This window comes from Nycticebus coucang, chromosome 6 (assembly GCF_027406575.1).
Source record: "Nycticebus coucang isolate mNycCou1 chromosome 6, mNycCou1.pri, whole genome shotgun sequence".
Taxonomy (NCBI): Eukaryota; Metazoa; Chordata; class Mammalia; order Primates; family Lorisidae; genus Nycticebus; species Nycticebus coucang.
In genome coordinates, this window is record NC_069785.1 from 128,675,348 (window position 1) to 128,691,853 (window position 16,506).

Here is a 16,506-nt window from a genome sequence, read left to right on the forward strand (position 1 = left end):
ATGTAGGTTCTTTGGTCATCATTTTCTCAGGGTTGAAAATGCTGTCATGAGTCAGACTTGAGGCCTTAAGGAGGACAGCAGTGGCCTAGGGCAGCATTGGTGTGGTATGCTGGGCTCTGGGGGCTTGCTGGTTGCAAAGTGATTTTTATATGGCTAGACTGGTGCAGGAAAATGTTAATGTTCTTTGGCATTTCCATTTCTTCAAGTTTGTTTCTGAATCATCACATCTCTGAATACCAGGGCATCTTGGGGGATAGCAGAAAATAGAGCATAGCCTGAGATTGAGGGGAGTGGGAGTCAGCCCTCAGGGGCTTAAAGAAATGAAGTCCCTGCTTGATCTCAGAGTCTCAAGAAGAACCAAAATGTAACCTAAAAAGGAGCTCACAGAGGTGAACCATCTCCTGAGTTTTCCTTCCTCCTACCCCTACCAAGACAATGTTGACCTTCACCATGACATTGTTGATCCTTACCAAGACACTGTTGACCTTCACAATGACACTGTTGACCTTCACCATGACACTGTTGACCCCCACCAAGACACTGTTGACCTTCACCCTGACATTGTTGACATAGGCTCTGTTTCCTGTTGAGAGGAGGAGGCAACAATAGCCTACGTGGTCCCTCCTTCACCCAGGACATATGCTGATCTGTGTGAAGAAATCACTTGGTAGCCATGGAGAATTGAAGATAAATGCCCTTTTTGGTTTTCTTCTGACCATTGTAGATCTAAAAGCTTGCCACAATGGGACTCATTTCTTTTTCCTATTAAAATTTGTGGTTCTCCTTTCTTGAAATATCTAATTGTCTTCTCAGATGGCAAAAAGAAATTGTCAACACATTTGCACTTAGGGGAATTTCCAGTCTTTTAAGGGATCTCATTTCTTTACTCTATTTGTCAACTAGTTCATGTATTTTGTGGTTTTCTCGGGTGACAGGGTAACTATTCTGGAACTTACAATTGTTCTTGAAGCTGACTTATTGTCAATTTTTATGCTACTGTCTATTTTTTCTTTTTTTTGAGACAGAGTCTCACTTTGTCGCCTCCGGTAGAGGTGTCACAGCTCGCAGCAACCTCAAACTCTTGCGCTTTAGTGATTCTCTTGCCTTAGTCTCCCAGGTAGCTGGGACTATAGGTGCCCGCCACAATGCCCAGCTATTTTTAGAGATGGGGTCTTGCTCTGTCTCAGGCTGGTCTCAAACCTGTGAGATTAGGCAATCCACCCACGTTGGCCTCCCAGAGTGCTAGGATTACAGGTGTGAGCCACTGTGTATGGCCAGGTTTCAACTCTTAAGAAATTGTCCAGGGCGGCACCTGTGGCTCAGTCGGTAAGGCGCCGGCCCCATATACCGAGGGTGGCGGGTTCAAACCCGGCCCCGGCTGAACAAAAAATAGACGGGCGTTGTGGCAGAAGCCTGTTGTCCCAGCTACTTGGGAGGCTGAGGCAAGAGAATCGCTTAAGCCCAGGAGATGGAGGTTGCTGTGAGCTGTATGATGCCACGGCACTCTACCAAGGGCCATAAAGTGAAACTCTGTCTCTACAAAAAAAAAAAAGAAAGAAATTGTCCATCTGCTAGGCACAGTGGTTTATGCCTGTAATCCCAGCACAGTGGGAGGCTGAGGAGGGAGAATTGCTTGAGCTCAGGAGTTCAAGACTCACCTGAGGGAGAGTGAGACCCCCCAACTCATGAAAAAAAAATGGAAAAACCCAGCCAGGCACTGTGACGCGCGCCTATAATCCCAGCAGCTTCTGGAGGGCCAGGCAGAGGGATGAGTCTGAGGTTGCAGTGAGCTATGACACCATTGCACTCTGCTCAGGGGCGTGGGGTGGGACTGTGTCGTCTCAACAACACCACCACACACACACACAAAAAGCAAAGATATAAAAATAAAAAATAAGCAAGGAAATAAAAACAAACAAAAAAACATTTTTTTTTTTTTTTTTTTTTTGCAGATTTTGGCCCGGGGCTGGGTCTGAACCCACCACCTCCAGCATATGGGGCCGGCGCTCTACTCCTTTAAGCTACAGGCACTGCTCAAACCAAAAATTTTTTTAAAAAAAGAAATTGTCCATCTATCTGTCTTATGGAAAAAACATACTTTCTTTTTATCTAAGCTTAGTTCTTAACCATGCTAAATTCAATTCCACTCTCTTGAATTCCTAGGGACTTTGCTTTGTCCGATATTCCTTCATCTTTTTTTTTTTAAACAGTCTTATTGTGTCACCCTCGGTAGAGTGCCGTGGCATCACAGCTCACAGCAACCTCCAACTCTTAGGCTTAAGCAATTCTCTTGCCTCAGTCTCCCAAGTAGCTGGGACTACAGGCACTCGCCACAACACACAGCTATTTTTTGTTGAGGTTGTCACCACTGCTGTTTAGATGGCCTGGGCTGGGTTCAACCCACCAGCCTCAGTGTATGTGGCTGGCGGTGTAACCACTGTACTATGGGTGCCAAGCCTCCTTCATCATTTTTTTTTTTTTTTTTTCAGTTTTTGGCCGGGGCCGGGTTTGAACCCGCCACCTCCAGTATATGGGGTTGGCACCCTACTCCTTTGAGCCACAGGCGCTGCCCTTCTTCATCATTTTGTATTTACCTCCCCTACACCAGCTCATAAACTCAAGTCTCTCCATTTGAAAATAACATTCTTGCCAGGTGTGGTGGCTCATGCTTGTAATCCTAGCACTTTGGGAGGCCAAGCTGCAGGATTGCTTGAGCTCAGGAGTTTGAGACCAGCCTGATCAAGAGCAAGACACCAAGATCCCATCTCTATCTGTAGTTCCAGCTACTCGGGAGGCTGAGGCAGGAGGATTGCTTGAACCCAGGAGTTTGAGGTTGCTGGGAGGTAGGCTGACACCAGGGTACCCTAGCCTGGGCAACAGAGTGAGACAAGAAAGGAAGGGAGGGAGGGAGGAAGGGAGGAAGGGAGGAAGGGAGGAAGGAAGGAAGGAAGGAAGGAAGGAAGGAAGGAAGGATATTCTTTCAGATTTGCTTTTTCTCTAAGCTTTCTGTTCTTCTTTTCCTGACCAAACAACTAGAATCTCCACTCACTATGGACTTGTTAAATGAGAAAGCAGGGCGGTGCCTGTGGCTCAAGGAGTAGGGCGCCGGTCCCATATGCCAGAGGTGGTGGGTTCAAACCTAGCCCTGGCCAAAATCAAAAAAAATGAGAAAGCAAATTATCTCTTTCAAAATACAATGGTAGGACAGAAATAGGAAAGACATTCTCCTTTCAAAAGGGAAAAAAATGGAAGATAAAAAGGGGCCATTGATCTAAAGCAGTGTTTTTCAACCTTTTTCATCTCACTGCACATTTGAACCGAGAGTTAAACTTCCGAGGCACACTTAAATTATGTTGATCAAAAACAGGAGTAAAAAAAAAAAAAAGGAATATACTTACTGTGCTTTGAAATTCTTTCAAAAATAATTTAATTAGTGATCTTTTAAAAATTTCATGGCACACCTAAGATCCTCTCAAGACATACCAGTGTGGTGAGGTACACTGGTTGAAAATCACTGGTCTAGAGCGAGGTCGAAACCTGGATGACAAGTTTCATTAAGTTTTTAAGGCCTGAGACTAATACTCCGTGGCTTGATGCTCCATCCTCTGGATCCAAGGCAGCAGACCCCACCCTCAGAGTCATTCTTTTTCTACAAGTCATTCTATAACATGTTTGCAAGCAGGTACTTATGTCAGCCTATTTTCTGCCTGTGGAATTTCAGAAGTCTAAGAGTCATACTTTCTTTCATCCCATCTCTGTCTTTTTTGGTCTAGGCTGGAATAAAAATTTTATACCAATTTTCTGTTGGTATAAACTTCTCAGAAATATTGTTGGTCTCCTATGCAACTCACTACTTAGGAACGTAGGAGGCTCACATCAACATTCGTCATCACATTTTACTATAAGCAGCAAGGAAGAACCAGGCCAAACCTTCCACTCTATACTTGGAAATCTTCTTGGCTAAATAGACAGGTTTATGGCTTACAAATTCTACTTGCCATGCAACAGAACACAATTCAGCCAAGTTCTCTACAATTCATAACAAGGATCATCTTTCCTTCAGTATCTTTTTCTTTAAGACAGAGTCTTACTTTGTCACCCTGGGTAGAGTCTTACTTTGTCACCCTGGGCAGAGTCTTTGTCGCCCTGAGTATAGTGCCATGGCATCACACCCCACAGCAACCTCAAACTCTCGGGCTCAAGCGATTCTCTTGCCTCAGTCTCCAGATTAGCTGAGACTATAGGTGCTTGCCACAGCAGCTGGCTATTTTTAGAGACAGGATATTGCTCTGGCTCAGGCTGAATTTCTGAGCTCAGGCAATCCACCCACTTTGGCCTCCGAGAGTGCTAGGATCACAGGGGTGAGCCAGGGCACCCAGCCGATCTTTTGTTCAGTTTCTTTTGTGTGTGTGTGTGTGTGTTAAATAAGGTTTATTGTTAACTTTATTGCCTATAGTCTATAAGATGCAACTTTACTGTGCCTTTGCAAACAGGATACATTTCTTAAAAAACTGATCAAAATTTTCCATACATATAGCTCTATATGATAGATTACAGTGCAACACTATTCTTGTTACATACTTATAGAAATACTATAGAACCCAAGAGCACAGGGTAAGCAAAAGAAATACAATCCTGAGCCATCTGAACAAGATGATTTGATGAAACTTTTTAGTGTAAGTTCAGAAAATACAGAAGAGGGAAAAAATATATGTACACTGCCGTCATGAGCAAAATACATCACTCATCTGCTCCTTGTTAGGTCCAGGTGGAGCAAATGGTGACTCTCAGACACATGCACACTCATGCACACTCACTCACACTCCCAATTTCTTCTCCTGCTTCCCTCCCAGTCCTAATATTTTGTTCTGTTTCTAACAAGAAGTTTTTCATTCCCATCTGAGACCTTCCCAGAAGCATCTTCAACATTTATGTTTCCTCTTTTTTTTTTTGCAGTTTCTGGCCAGGGCTGGGTTTGAACCCGCCACCTCCGGCTTATGGGGCTGGTGCCCTACCCCTTTGAGCCACAGGTGCCGCCCTTTTTTTTTTTTTTTTTTAAGACAGAGTCTCACTATGTTGCCCTGGGTAGAGTGCTGTGACATCACAGCTCACGGCAACCTCCAACTATTGGGCTTAAGCGATTCTCTTGCCTCAGACTCCCAAGAAGCTGGGACTACAGGCGCCCGCCACACCGCCCGGCTGTTTTTTGTTGCAGTTGTCATTGTTGTTTAGCAGGCCCTGGCCGGGTTCGAACCCGCCAGCCTCGGTGTATGTGGCTGGCACCATAACCACTGTGCTATGGGCACCAAGCCAACATTCATGTTTCTAGCAACATTCTGTTATGATGATGAATATATCCTCCGTGATGACAGAAGACATCTCTACAGTCTCCTCACTTCTTTCTGCACCTTCACCAGGAGGCTGCCTTTAATTTCCATATTTCTACCAACAGTCTTTTCAGGGTAATCCAGGCTTTTTCTGCCATGTGCCTCAAAATTTTTCCATTTCTAACCATTACCCAATTCCAAAGCCACTTCCACATTTTCAAGTACAGTAGAACCTCTGTAAGTTGGCCACCCAAGGGACTGTAACAACTTGGTCAACATATAGACGAGGTCAACATAGGAATTAGGCCTACCGTACTGATACGTACGTAGGTGCATGTCTGGTTTATGAAAATCAGAGCAACTGAAGGAGGTGGTCAATGTAGGGAGGTGGTCAACTATGGAGGTTCTACGGTATTTGTCACACCACCACCCCACTTTCTGATACCCAAATTTGTATCAGTTGCCTAGATGTGCCATAGCCAATGACCTTAAAACAGAAATTTATGGTGTCTGGAGGCTAGAAATCTAAAATTGAGATGTCATCAGCTCCCTACTGAAGACTCTAGGGAAGAATCTTCTCTCTGGCCTCTTCCTAACTTCCGGTAGCTCTCAGCAATCCTTGGTGTCCTTTGCCTTATACCTGGGTCATTCCAATCTTTACCTCCTTGGTTACATGGGCTTCTTCCCTGTGCCTCTCTTGCTATGTGTCCCTTCTCCTTTCCCTCCTTCTCCTCCTTCCCCTCCATCTCCTCCTCTTGTTCTTCCTCCTCATGCTTTTCCTCTTTCTTTTTATTGAGTCAGGCTCTCACTCTTCACCCCAGCTGGAGTGCTGTGGTGTGATCATAGCTCACTGTAGACTCCAACTCATAGGCAACCCACGTGATCCTCCTGCCTTGCTTCCCGAGTAGCTAGGACTACAGGCACATGCCACCACACCCAGCTAAGTGTTCCCTTTTCTGTAGAGACAGAGGGTCTTGCTCTGTTGCCCAGGCCGCCTCTCCTTTTCTAATAAGGATACCAGTAGTGGAATTCAGACCTACTCTAATCTAGTACGGCCTTGTTTTAACTAATTTCATCTAAAGGTAACATTCTAAGGGGTTTTTTTTTGGGGGGGGGGCGGGGACAGAGTCTCACTTTGTTGACCTCAGTAGAGTGCCATGGTGTCACAGCGCACCACGACCTCAAACTCTTGGGCTCAAGCAATTCTCTTGCCTCAGCCTCCCTAGTAGCTGGGACTACAGGCACCCTCCACAATGCCTGGCTAATTTTTTGTTGTTGTTGCAGTTCGGCGGGAGTCAGGCCTGAACCCACCACCCTAGGTACATGGGGCCGGCACCCCACCCACTGAGCCCCAGGCACCGCCCTATTTTTTTAAGCAGGCCCAGGCCAGGTTCAAACCTACCACCCTCGGTGCACATGGTTGGTGCCCTATCCACTGAGCTATGGGCGCCAAGCCCATTCTGAGGTTTTGAGTGAACATGAATTTTGGGGTAATACTATTCAACCCACTACCCTGAGCAGCAGAGTTTGGAACTCAGTACACGAAACACTGTACCTTTTGAAGACATGCCTTCATTTTTACCTCCCCAGCTTCTAGCACTAGTCATAGAACGCAATCAATGTTTGCCGGAATTTGTACATTAACGTTTATAACAGCATTTCCCACAATAGCCAAAAGGTAAAAACAATCCAAATGTCCATTGACAGGTGAATAGATAAATAAAATGTATTATATGCATACAATGGAATAATATTCAACCTTAAAAAGGAGGGAAATTCTGATGCTATCACCATGGGGATAAACCTTGAAGGCACTATGCATTATCCCCAGTATCTGAAATAAGTCAGATACCAAAGAACGAATATCGTATAATTCCACTTATATGAGGTACCTAGAGGAGTCAAATTCAGAGTGACACAAAGTAGAACAGTGGTTTCCAGGTTGAGGGGAGGGAATTCAGTGAGTACAGAATTTCCTTAAAACAGAAATTTATGGTGTCTGGAGGCTAGAAGTCTAAAATCAAGATGAGTACAGAATTTCCGTTAGGGATGATGAAAAAGTCCTGCTGGTAAATAGTGATGATGCTCGCAAAACAATATGAATGTATTTAATACTGCTGAATTGTACACTTCAAAATGGATAAAATGATCCAGGTGGAAGTGACTCTGGGAGGCTAAGGCAGGAGGATTGCTTGAGGTCAGGAGTTCAAGACGCCCCCAAGCAAGAGTGAGACCCTGTCTCTACCAAAAATAGAAAAACTAGCCACGTGTGTTGTGGTGTTGTGGTACATCTGTAGTCCCAGCTAGTCAGGAGGCTGAGGCAGGAGGACTGTCTGAGCCAAGGACTTTGGGGTTGCAGTGAGCTATGTTGATGCCACTACAGTATAGCCAGGGTGACAGAGTTAAGACTCTGTCTCAAAAAAAAAAGGGCTAAAATGGCAAATTTTATGTTATATACATTTTACTACAATAAAATAAATGCATACTGGAGGAATACATGGGCTCATGTTCTGGACATTCTCATCCCAGGTGCTGAGACTGCTAGCCCTCAGCTTCTAGCTCCTTTTTATCTTCACAAACATAGTAACAACATAATCCATTTACTGATTGCTTATTATACGCCAGGCACTGTGCCAAGCATTTTGCATACATTATATTATTAAATCTGCCTAAAATAGCCTTATATTAGATTTTGGGATCTCCACTTTACAGATAAGAAAACCAAGACTCAGAGAGCATAAGCAACTTGCTCAAGGTCACAGCTAATAAGTGGGACACTGGGGGTTGAGCTTTTATTTTCTCAGAGGCCAAGCTCTTTACCACTTTGGATACTTCCTCATAAGTATTCTGTTCAGCATGTGTGTCCCATGCTCTGACAATCTGTACTGAAGGTGGCCTCTGATTAGCCAAAACTTATATAGTACCTTCCTATATATGCCTGGAAGGACTCAACAGCTGCTAATTTCTTTAATCCTATGGAGGGCGCACTATTATTATTCTCATTTTACAGATGAGGAAATGAATTCGTCCAAAGTCACAGAACTGGGTATGATCCCAAGGAGAATTAGGAATTTTTTTTCCTTGGCAGTGTTTTTTTTTTTTGGCCAGGTTTTTTTTTTTTTTTCCCACCCCCCCCTTGACCAGGGCTGGTTTTGAACCCACCACCTCCGGTGTATGGGGTCAGCGCCCTACTCCTTGAGCCACAGGCGCTTCCCCGAGATTTAGGAATCTTTTAACCACATATACTTTCCCCTCTTTAACAGGAAGAAATCCTCTGCTTAATGCCACCAAGAGGACAAAGGGATTAATGCTTCTTCTCGTCTCTGTGGGACAGTATTCCTCCGCTTCCATCCTCATAACTGAAATGTCTGTGGAGGGAATGCATACCTGAGCGAAAGAGAGGCTCCTTGCCTTGTTCAGCTGAAGCCCCCAGGTGGGCACAGTGGTACTTTGTCATCAGACAAAAGTACTTGTGGTTCTCCAGGGAGACCTGGTTTCCCTGGTGCCTTCCTTGGATAATTTGAGTTCTTGCACTTAGATGTCTGCGCTCATGAATTATTAGACTTCTTCATACTGACGGAGTCTATAAGCACAGGCTTATGCGCAGGAGACAAGATAAATGAATGAGAAATAAATTTTCACAAGGCCCCAAGGGCCTTTCTTCTCTCACCCTCTTGAGTTTTCCTCTATTATCTCAAGTCCTGCTGGGCGGAAACCTTTTCACTAGGATTTCTCAGCCTGAAACCAGCTCCCATCTTGCATCTTAAGATACAAAAGCGTTTCGGAATCATTTCTCTTCACCTTGGCTTGAACCCAATTTGGGGTGGAAGACATCTCTCTCGCCTTGCCTGCCTCAGTCTCCAGTAGAGTATACGGGGAGCTGGAAAGTCCAACAGGGTCTTTGAGTGTTTTTTGTGGGCATCTACGGGCTGCCATCGCCTGCATTTTTATCAGAACCTACAGTTTCTGGCCCTATGTGGTATCCTTGTTGGTAGTTATCGCACGAACTCATCGTGGACCTTCTGAATATTCATGAGGGAAGCAGAAAGGCCAATGTTAAAGAGAGGAGAAACAGTAGTTCATAAATATTAATAAGGGCGGGCCCACGTGCTCCGAGGAAGACTACGAATGTCAACCACAGAAGGACGTCCGGGTCCTGCGCGCGCCGGCTGGGCGGGTGCCCGAGAGAGGGCGCGCCCCCGGGAGCGCGGGCACGAGCGCGGGCAGGCGGGGCGGAGGAGGGAGCGGAGCCGGGCGCCGGCGGAGCCGCAGGGGGAGCGCTTGCTGGCTGCCCCGCAGGCTGGCAGGCTCGCCTCCGCCTCTGCGCTGCGCTCCGGCCTCTCGCCGCGGCCCGTGGATGGGGGTGTCCGGCTGAGCCCCGGGATCCGCCTCCCTCCGCCAGGATCCGCACAGGTGCCGTTGCGGGGGGCGACCTTAGTCCAGATTCGACCCCCTGCCGCGGGTGGGGGTCGGATGGGGGTGGTGAAGGAGGCCCCGGGACTCGGGATTCTCAGGCTGGACGGTCTGGGGGTGCCGCGGCCCCCCGCCCCCACCCTGTCCCATTCGGAGATTGGAAAGGAAGAGCCTAGTGGCCCTCGCGCTCCTGCCCAGCCCTTCGGGGAGCGCAGCCTCAGGGCCCGGGAGATGCGGGATGCTGGGCACTTAGAGGATCATCTCAGAGCATCGGCCCCCCAGCCAGGCCGGTGTGCGTGCATGTGTGCGTGTGCATGCGTGTGCGTGTGTGTGTGTAAAGGGAGGCGGCGCGGTATTGGGGGGCGGCTGGGAGAGGCAGACGAAGCTGCCCGATCGTGCTGGTGCAGTGAGTGGGTCGACACCTCATCCCAGGACCGTTATCTGCTCCGGTTACCTTAAAGGTCCCAGAATCATCTTTGTCCCCCAAGGACCTACCCAGATCCCCTCGGTGCGCCCACCCCATTCCCCGACCGCGCATTCCTGCAGTGTCAGAACCGCCGGCCGCGGGCGCTGAGGGAGCGGTTGTTTTACTATAGAACAGGTCGGAGAAAGGGCCAGTGTGTGGTGCGGTTTGGTCCTGGCGGGGGGGCCGGGGCTCTGGAGCTCGGGGACGCAGCGTTGGGCAGAGCCGGAGGGGGTGTTATCACAGCCCGCTCTCCTCCCTCCAGCCTGTCCCTTCTCTCCTCGCCACTCGACACCCTTGAGCCCCTCCGCGTCCCGCGTCCGCCTCTGGTTTGGCTAAAAGGGCAGGAGTGTGTGTGCGGCCTGCGCCGGACGAGCCCGCTTCCCTGGAGCGCCAGCCATTGTGCTGCTCGGAGCAGCCTTTCTTTACCCCGGCGGACGGGGGAGGGTGGAGAATGGGGCTCTGAGCCCGAGGTGAATGGAGAGGCAGAGGAGGGGAAGAGGGAACAGAACCACGAAGCGGTTGCCCATCCGTATGCAATGAAATACTCGGTGCGGTTGGCACACACGTACACCGGCTGCGTCAGCCGAGGAGGAGTGAAAACCTGAAGGTGGACAGCGGCGGGCAGCTTTGGGGGATGGCTGTGGTGGTGGGGGGCACAAAATCAATTGATCTGTGGAGCAAGTAATGGAATAAGGGAGGAGGAACCGGGCTTGTGCGGGGGTGCAGAGGCCCAGCAGGGGAGGCCGGGTGAAATCTCTGCTGGGGCTCCTCCGGCTCAGCTCAGCAGGGGCTGATCATTTGCACCGCAGCCCCAAGCTCCAGCTAGCGCGTCGTTTTGTGCAGGGAGAGGTTTCTGCGTTTCCTACTGGGTCCCTGTGAAGCTCCATGTGTGTCTTCTCTTTTCCAAATCACACCTCCTATTGGGAACCAAGATAAATGGAGTAAATTAAAGGACAAAATTGAACTATAGTCCTGCACTCGGTTCTAAAGAGACGGAGGAAAGACGGCCCTCCCACACTTCCTTCTTTCTGCCATTTTTCATGGTCTTTATTTGTTTATTTATTTTGATCTTGGAAGTCTAAAGAGGACAAGCTATCACTTGTATGATTAACCCTAGTTTTTCAGGGAGGCAGGCTCTGAGATGACAGCTGCAGGCTTGCCAGGTTTCATATATTTTAGTTGAGGGTTGAAGGCATGGTGCCAAGAAAGGGAGGGCAAGTGAAAGTGGTTTAAAGGAAGGCTGGGGCCACTTCAAGAGGTGCTGCCAGCTCCAATCCTGAGAGTCCTCCTGGAGGCTATGGAAGGGCCAGTCAGAAGCTGGACTCTAATCTCCTCTGCTACAGCCTGGGGTCTTTCTATTAATACAAATGCTGGGTTCATCTTGGGTGTTGAGTGACTTCAGCTTCCCAACACAGCCTTTCCCTTTTAGCTTCCCCGCCAGCTGGTCATTCATGCAGCACATTTTGGCTCCCGAAAAAGTGAGCTGACAAAAAGCAATCAGGCTATATTATGGATTGCTTCCAATAACGATGTGTCTGAACTCTAGAGCTATGATATTCATGTCTTCTTTTATAATCTCTCCTAGATGAATCCATTTTCTCTAGAGTTTGCTTGGGCTCAGGATAGGTGCTTTTCAGCATACTTCTGCTGCCGATACACAAAGCTTGATCTTAGAGGCTTCCTGTTGCTGGTTAACAGTAGACAAGTGTGTTGTTTCAGCCCAGCAACCCTACTGGCTCCTTGTTCTAGCTCCCCTGTCACTCCTACGAAGAGTGCACATTTAAAGGAAGTATAGGGTGGCGCCTGTGGCTCAAAGGAGTAGGGCACCAGCCCCATATGCCAGAGGTGGTGGTTTCAAACCCAGCCCTGGCCAAAAACTGCAAAAAAAGGAAGTATAAATATCTGCAATTATAGCTGTTGCCTTTCATATTTCCGTGGAATGGGATCAGTGATCCAAGATTTGGCCAAAGGAATTGAAAAAAGCCTTAGTGGCTCGGCACCTGTGGCTCAAGCTACTAAGGCGCCAGCCATAGACACCTGAGATGGCGGGTTTGAATCCAGCCTGGCTCGCCAAAGAACAATGATGGCTGCAACCAAAAAAAAAAAGAGCCAGGCGTTGTGGCAGGCTCCTGTAGTCCCAGCTACTTGGGAAGCAGAGGCAGGAGAATCACTTGAGCCAAGGACTTGCAGGTTGCTGTGAGCTGTGATGCCACAGCACTCCACCCAGGGCAACAGCTTGAGGCTCTGTCTCAAAAAAAAAAAAAAAAAAAAAAAAAGCCTTGTAAAAAAGATGCTAAAATTCTTTCAGCAATAGTTTTCTCATTTGTTAAGCATTTGGCAGCATCACACATGGAATATCACGGCAGGGATAAGTTGTCTTTTCCTTGAAACACTCTCACATTGAACTTCTACATAAGCAAGTTATCCTGCTTCTCCTAGAATTACTGACATTTATTGGACATCTTCTATATCCACACATTGTGCTTAGTGCTTTAAAGATGATTTCCTTTAGTCTACAAGATAACCTTCAAAGTGAGCACTATTTTAAACCCCACTTTATAGATGAGGAAATTGAAGCACAAGAAGGCTGATAATTTGCCCAGTCTCACAGCTAGTGATGGTAGGACCAGTGTGGAACCTAGAGGCTGGGCTCTTAGCTCCCATGGAATACTGCTGCAATCAACACAATTCAGCTCTAAAACCTTCTTTACCTCTATTATATCCTGTGCTTTTCTAATCTCACCTTTTTGTTGCTCAGGGATTCTATTTTTTGGAGACAGAGTCTTACTTTGTCACCCTTGGTAGAGTGCCATGGTGTCATAGCTCACAGCAACTTCAACTCCTGGGCTCAAGCGATCCTCTTGTCTCAGCCTACTGAGTAGCTGGAACTATAGGCGCCTGCCACAATACCCAGCTGTTTTTTGAGATGAGGTCTTGCTCTGGTCTTAAACCTGTGAGCTCAGGCAATCCATCAGCCTTGGCCTCCCAGACTGCTGGGATTACAGGTGTGAGCCACCACACCCAGCCTGCTCAAGATTCTTAATCTTTTTTTGTGCTATGAACCCATGAAGTGGGGTGGAGAAACCCCTGGGATCCTTCTCCAAATGTTTTTAAATACATAAAATAAAATGCTTAGACTTTCAAAGGAAACCAATATCATTGAAATATGTTATTGTCAAAGAGGGACCAAAGATGAAGAACCCTTGACTGCCAATCAGTTGTTGTTGTCCAATGTCATAGGCACTGGCCACAAATGGCTGTTGGACACTTGAAGTGTGGCCAACATTGATTCAATATACATGGAAGTCCAAATGAATGATGTAGTATAATCCAGAATGTAAAATGTCTCGCTAATATTTTTAATATGAATTATGTTTTGAAATGGTAATATTTGGTTATGTTGGATAAATAATTGTATTATTAAAAATACTATTACAATCAAAATGATTAAGTTATTAAAATTAACTTCCAAAGGTGTTAGCGCTGTACCAACACCTTCATTATCACAAATGAGGAAATCAGGAACTGTGATGCTTGGCAGATCTGCTGGTTCTTGAGCCTATATTCTTTGCAAGATATGGTACTGCTTTTTTTTTTTTAAACAGAGTCTCAAGCTGTCACCCTCAGTAGAATGCTGTGGCATCACAGCTCACAGCAACCTCAAACTCTAGGGCTTAAGCGATTCTCTTGCCTCAGCCTCCCAAATAGCTGGGACTACAGGTGCCCACCACAACGCTATTGTTTTTTTTGTAGAGACAGAGTCTCACTGTACCGCCCTCGGGTAGAGTGCCGTGGCGTCACACGGCTCACAGCAACCTCTAACTCTTGGGCTTACGCGGTTCTCTTGCCTCAGCCTCCCGAGCAGCTGGGACTACAGGTGCCCGCCACAACGCCCGGCTATTTTTTTGGTTGCAGTTTGGCCGGGGTTGGGTTTGAACCCACCACCCTCAGCATATGGGGCCGGCACCCTACTCACTGAGCTACAGGCGCCGCCCAACACAACGCTATTTTTTGATTGCAGTTGTCATTGTTTTTAGGAGGCCCGGGCTGGGCTTGAACCCGCCAGCCTCTGTGTATGTGGCTGGCGCCCTACTCACTGAGCTACGGGCACCACTTCGGTACTGCTTTTATATCTTTTGCATTCCAAAGTCCTACCGCATTGCCTTTGTAAACTATAAATGCTCCAACTATGTTTTGATGCAAGGCTGACTTAATCCCAGCAAAATGCTGGTAAGAACTGTCAGCGTCCTCACCTGGCACACCCTTGTCCTTGCTTGTATAAGATTTTAATTTTGTAGACAGAGATGGAGATTGGGCACTTCTAGGGCAAAATCCATGATTTTTGCTTTCTGGTTCTTGTTAAGTAGTGGTTCCAATTTAAATAGCTGACGGGATCAATAATCATACAGACAGGAGGGAGATGTTTGATTGCATTTCTGTGTCACAGGACAGAAAGTTGAGTACGCAGAGAAGGGTACTGGTAGATGGTGAAGCTTGTGCTGCCTGAAATGGGAAATGGGGAACTGAATGGCGGGGCAGAAGATCGGTTTCCATTGAGTACACATTGATTGACTGCCCAGCCCCAGGGCAGCCAGTGTGTGATTAGAGTCAGGGAAGATATCCAGAGGACGTCTGTGCCCTTGAGGAATTTAAATTAAAATTGAGAAGGGGCCTGATTGTACGTGCAGATGGATAAATCACAGCTGAAGGCAGTAGAGGAATGGGGCCTGGTGGGGGGTAGATGTCCTGGAGTTCTGGGGAACTGAAGAGAGGCCTGAGTGTGCAGAATTCCAGGGTGTAGCACCCAGTACGGTTATGTTGTCTGGCTTTAGAACATACGGGTGGTGGTTCTGTTTCTTACAGGATAATAGATTGGTTCATCCATTTCTCTGCTCCTAGGCATATGCTTTGTGTTTGGGAAAAACTCAGGTGGTCGTTGGAAAGTCTTCATTAGTGTTTTATTTAGTCTTTATTATTTATTGATGAGGGTGGTAACATCCAGTTCCCCGAACCCTCCTTATCCAAAACCCTTGGGGCCAGACATGTTTCAGAATTCAGATGACTTCAAAATTTGGAAGGCATTCATAGAGAGCACATTTTGTGTTTCATCAGTGAGATCTGGAGTAGCCACTTTATGATTTAAAAACTTACTAGTCTGTAGCAAAACACACACAAAAAACAATAAATTAAAGCATAGGCAGCTTTGTATTCATGTCAGTCAGGTTTAGTTGCCAAATGAGTTTGGTCATGTCACATTTTTCCACCCAACAAGTCATGAAAAATTTCCAATTTTCAGAGCACATGGCTAAAGACGTGGATCTTGGGTAATAGTAACCATAATAATAACATCAGAGACTATCCAACAGCATTGGCATTGGTTACCTGCCAGGCACTGAGTTAAGCACTAAACTGTGTTTCCTCCTTTAATCTTATAACAATACTTTGAGAAGGGTCAAGGTATATTATATCTTTCTTGAGAAGAGTAAAAGGAAGCACAGAGAGGCTAATAACTCATCTAAGGTGACAGTTGGTAGGGAAGAAGGGCAGTCTGGGCCAGGAGCTGCATACCTAACCACTACGCTCTTTGTTTTTTGGGGGGAGGGGCAGGGGATTGGACATAGGTGTGTCTCCAGACCCTTCAGACCCTATTTAGGTTATAGTAGCCCCAACTTACACGCTCCTGTTTATTTCTTCTAGATACACGAATCCTGAAAGTGGCTGTTGTGCTGTTGCTGTGCAAGAATGGAGGCCCCCCTGGTGAGTCTGGATGAAGAGTTTGAAGACCTGCGGCCCTGCTGCTCGGAGGACCAGGAGGAGAAGCCACCCTGTCTCTATGGCTCATCTCCCCACCACTTAGAGGACCCCTCCCTCTCAGAGCTTGAGAATTTTTCTTCTGAAATAATCAGCTTCAAGTCCATGGAGGACCTCGTGAATGAATTCGATGAGAAGCTCAATGTCTGCTTTCGGAATTACAACGCCAAGACGGAGAACCTCGCTCCGGTGAAGAACCAGTTACAGATCCAGGAGGAGGAGGAGACCCTGCAAGATGAGGAGTAAGACGTCTTAATTGCCCTCTCCTGCTTCGTCAAGAACCCTGTAGTCTGCTGGGGCTTCTTGACATAGGGCTAGTCTCTGTCTGTAGGATCATGGCATGTCACTGACATTTTTATGTTGTCAGTGGGGCCGTCCTCTGGTCATTGCTCACATTGTTTTTTATATATCCCTTCACAGTCAACTGCAGGAGGCTTTTTTAAGTTAATTTTTTTTTTATTTTTTATTATTGATGGGGAATCACTGAGG

At 46.9% G+C, this 16,506-nt stretch overlaps 1 protein-coding gene across 4 annotated transcripts in view; it reads left to right on the plus strand.

The window, feature by feature from the left end:
- Positions 1-9,513: 9,513 nt before the first annotated feature.
- The window catches only part of FEZ1 (fasciculation and elongation protein zeta 1), a 49,056-nt gene continuing 42,063 nt past the window's right edge, over positions 9,514-16,506 (plus strand). Inside the window, exons 1-2 of one of the 4 annotated variants that reach the window (XM_053594246.1) lie at positions 9,514-9,740; positions 15,904-16,259. In XM_053594246.1, coding sequence (XP_053450221.1) covers positions 15,949-16,259 — 311 coding nt within the window. In that variant the 5' untranslated portion in view covers positions 9,514-9,740; positions 15,904-15,948. Of the gene's footprint in view, positions 9,741-9,904; positions 10,033-10,485; positions 10,814-15,903; positions 16,260-16,506 lie in introns of those variants that run through there. The other 3 variants (XM_053594249.1, XM_053594247.1, XM_053594248.1) reach the window with 3 other exon arrangements.